The sequence below is a fragment of the Aplysia californica genome, unplaced genomic scaffold, assembly GCF_000002075.1.
Source record: "Aplysia californica isolate F4 #8 unplaced genomic scaffold, AplCal3.0 scaffold00597, whole genome shotgun sequence".
Taxonomy (NCBI): domain Eukaryota; kingdom Metazoa; phylum Mollusca; class Gastropoda; order Aplysiida; family Aplysiidae; genus Aplysia; species Aplysia californica.
Genome location: NW_004797867.1, coordinates 375,041 through 376,237, shown reverse-complemented (window position 1 = coordinate 376,237; position 1,197 = coordinate 375,041). Strand labels below are relative to the sequence as shown.

The following is a 1,197-nucleotide window of genomic DNA, read 5'->3' as shown; positions in this document are numbered from 1 at the left end:
CGTGTGTGTGTGTGTGTGTGTGTGTGTGTGTGTGTGTGTGTTTGTGTGTAAAGCGAAATAAAGAGGCAGCATACATAGCTCCCCCCCCCCCCCCTTTTTCAACTAAAAAAAACAACTTAATGATTTTAAGGAAAGAAGAAAAAAGTGAAATGTTTATCACTATATAAACCAAAAACACCACACCACGAATACAAAATTGTACTATGGTATCATAATGTTTAATAAATTGTGCAGATGTTTGTGGAGGGGATAATTTATGCGTGTGCGTGTGAGTGTTCGTGTCTGTGTGCGTGTGAGTGTGCATGTCTGTGTGCGTGTGCGTCTGCGTGTGCGTGTGCGTGTGCGGTGCATGTACGTGTGCGCTGCGTGTGCACGTGTGTGTGTGTATGAGTGTGAGCGTGCGTGCGTTTTGAAACACAACATCAAGGCCTACACCCGGATCTAAACCATAAAGATTAAATCTAGTTTTATCTAATATTACTTGAGAAATAGCGAAAAGCAGAGAAGAAAATGACTCACACTCTCCCGCCGGTATTTTCTCCTCACTGAAGTGCTTCTTCGCAATCTTCTCCTTCCCGCGAAGCCCGCCCCAGTAGCACGTGGGCCGTACACTCACGCGCAGACGCACGCTCCGCTCCTCCCCGGACGTGTTGCTGACCTTGACCTTGACCTTCACGTCTTCTCCCACCAGGGGCTCGGTCTCGTCTTCGTCCAGAACGTCCAGTTGGATGCCCTGAACGAAGATCGACGGAAAATTTAGTTACTTCGAGGTTTTAGTTTGTTCTTGTAAACGAAGGAAAGATACAGGCTTCGTACACATAAACGGACAAAGAAACCGGAGGACAGAAGACATAGACGCTAAAATAGAACCACATGCTCATGAATGAATATCTGGCGTCTCCATCAATATCAACGTTCAAGGCTGACGTTTTTTGCTCAAAGTGATACAAATTAGATAACTTAGAATGTGTTGTGTTTTGCCGGACTGTGAACGTGTATCTGTATCAGTAAAGTAAAGAGGAAGAAAGAGAGAAAGACAGACAGACAGACAGACAGACAGACAGAAAGACAGACAGACAGGCGGACCGACAGAGACAGAGACAGATGGACACAGAAGAATAGAGGTAGATAGAGATAGACAGAGAGAGAGAAAGAAAGAGAGAGAGAGAGAGAGAGAGAGAGGGAGAGGGAGAGGGA

At 45.7% G+C, this 1,197-nt stretch overlaps 1 protein-coding gene across 1 annotated transcript in view; it reads right to left on the bottom strand.

Annotated features, from left to right (window-relative positions):
* The window catches only part of LOC101864712 (annulin), a gene marked incomplete in the record, with an annotated part of 24,133 nt that overhangs the window by 4,346 nt on the left and 18,590 nt on the right, over nucleotides 1–1,197 (bottom strand). Inside the window, 1 exon segment of the mRNA XM_013087519.2 lies at nucleotides 520–733. Within this exon segment, the coding sequence (XP_012942973.1) occupies nucleotides 520–733 (214 nt within the window).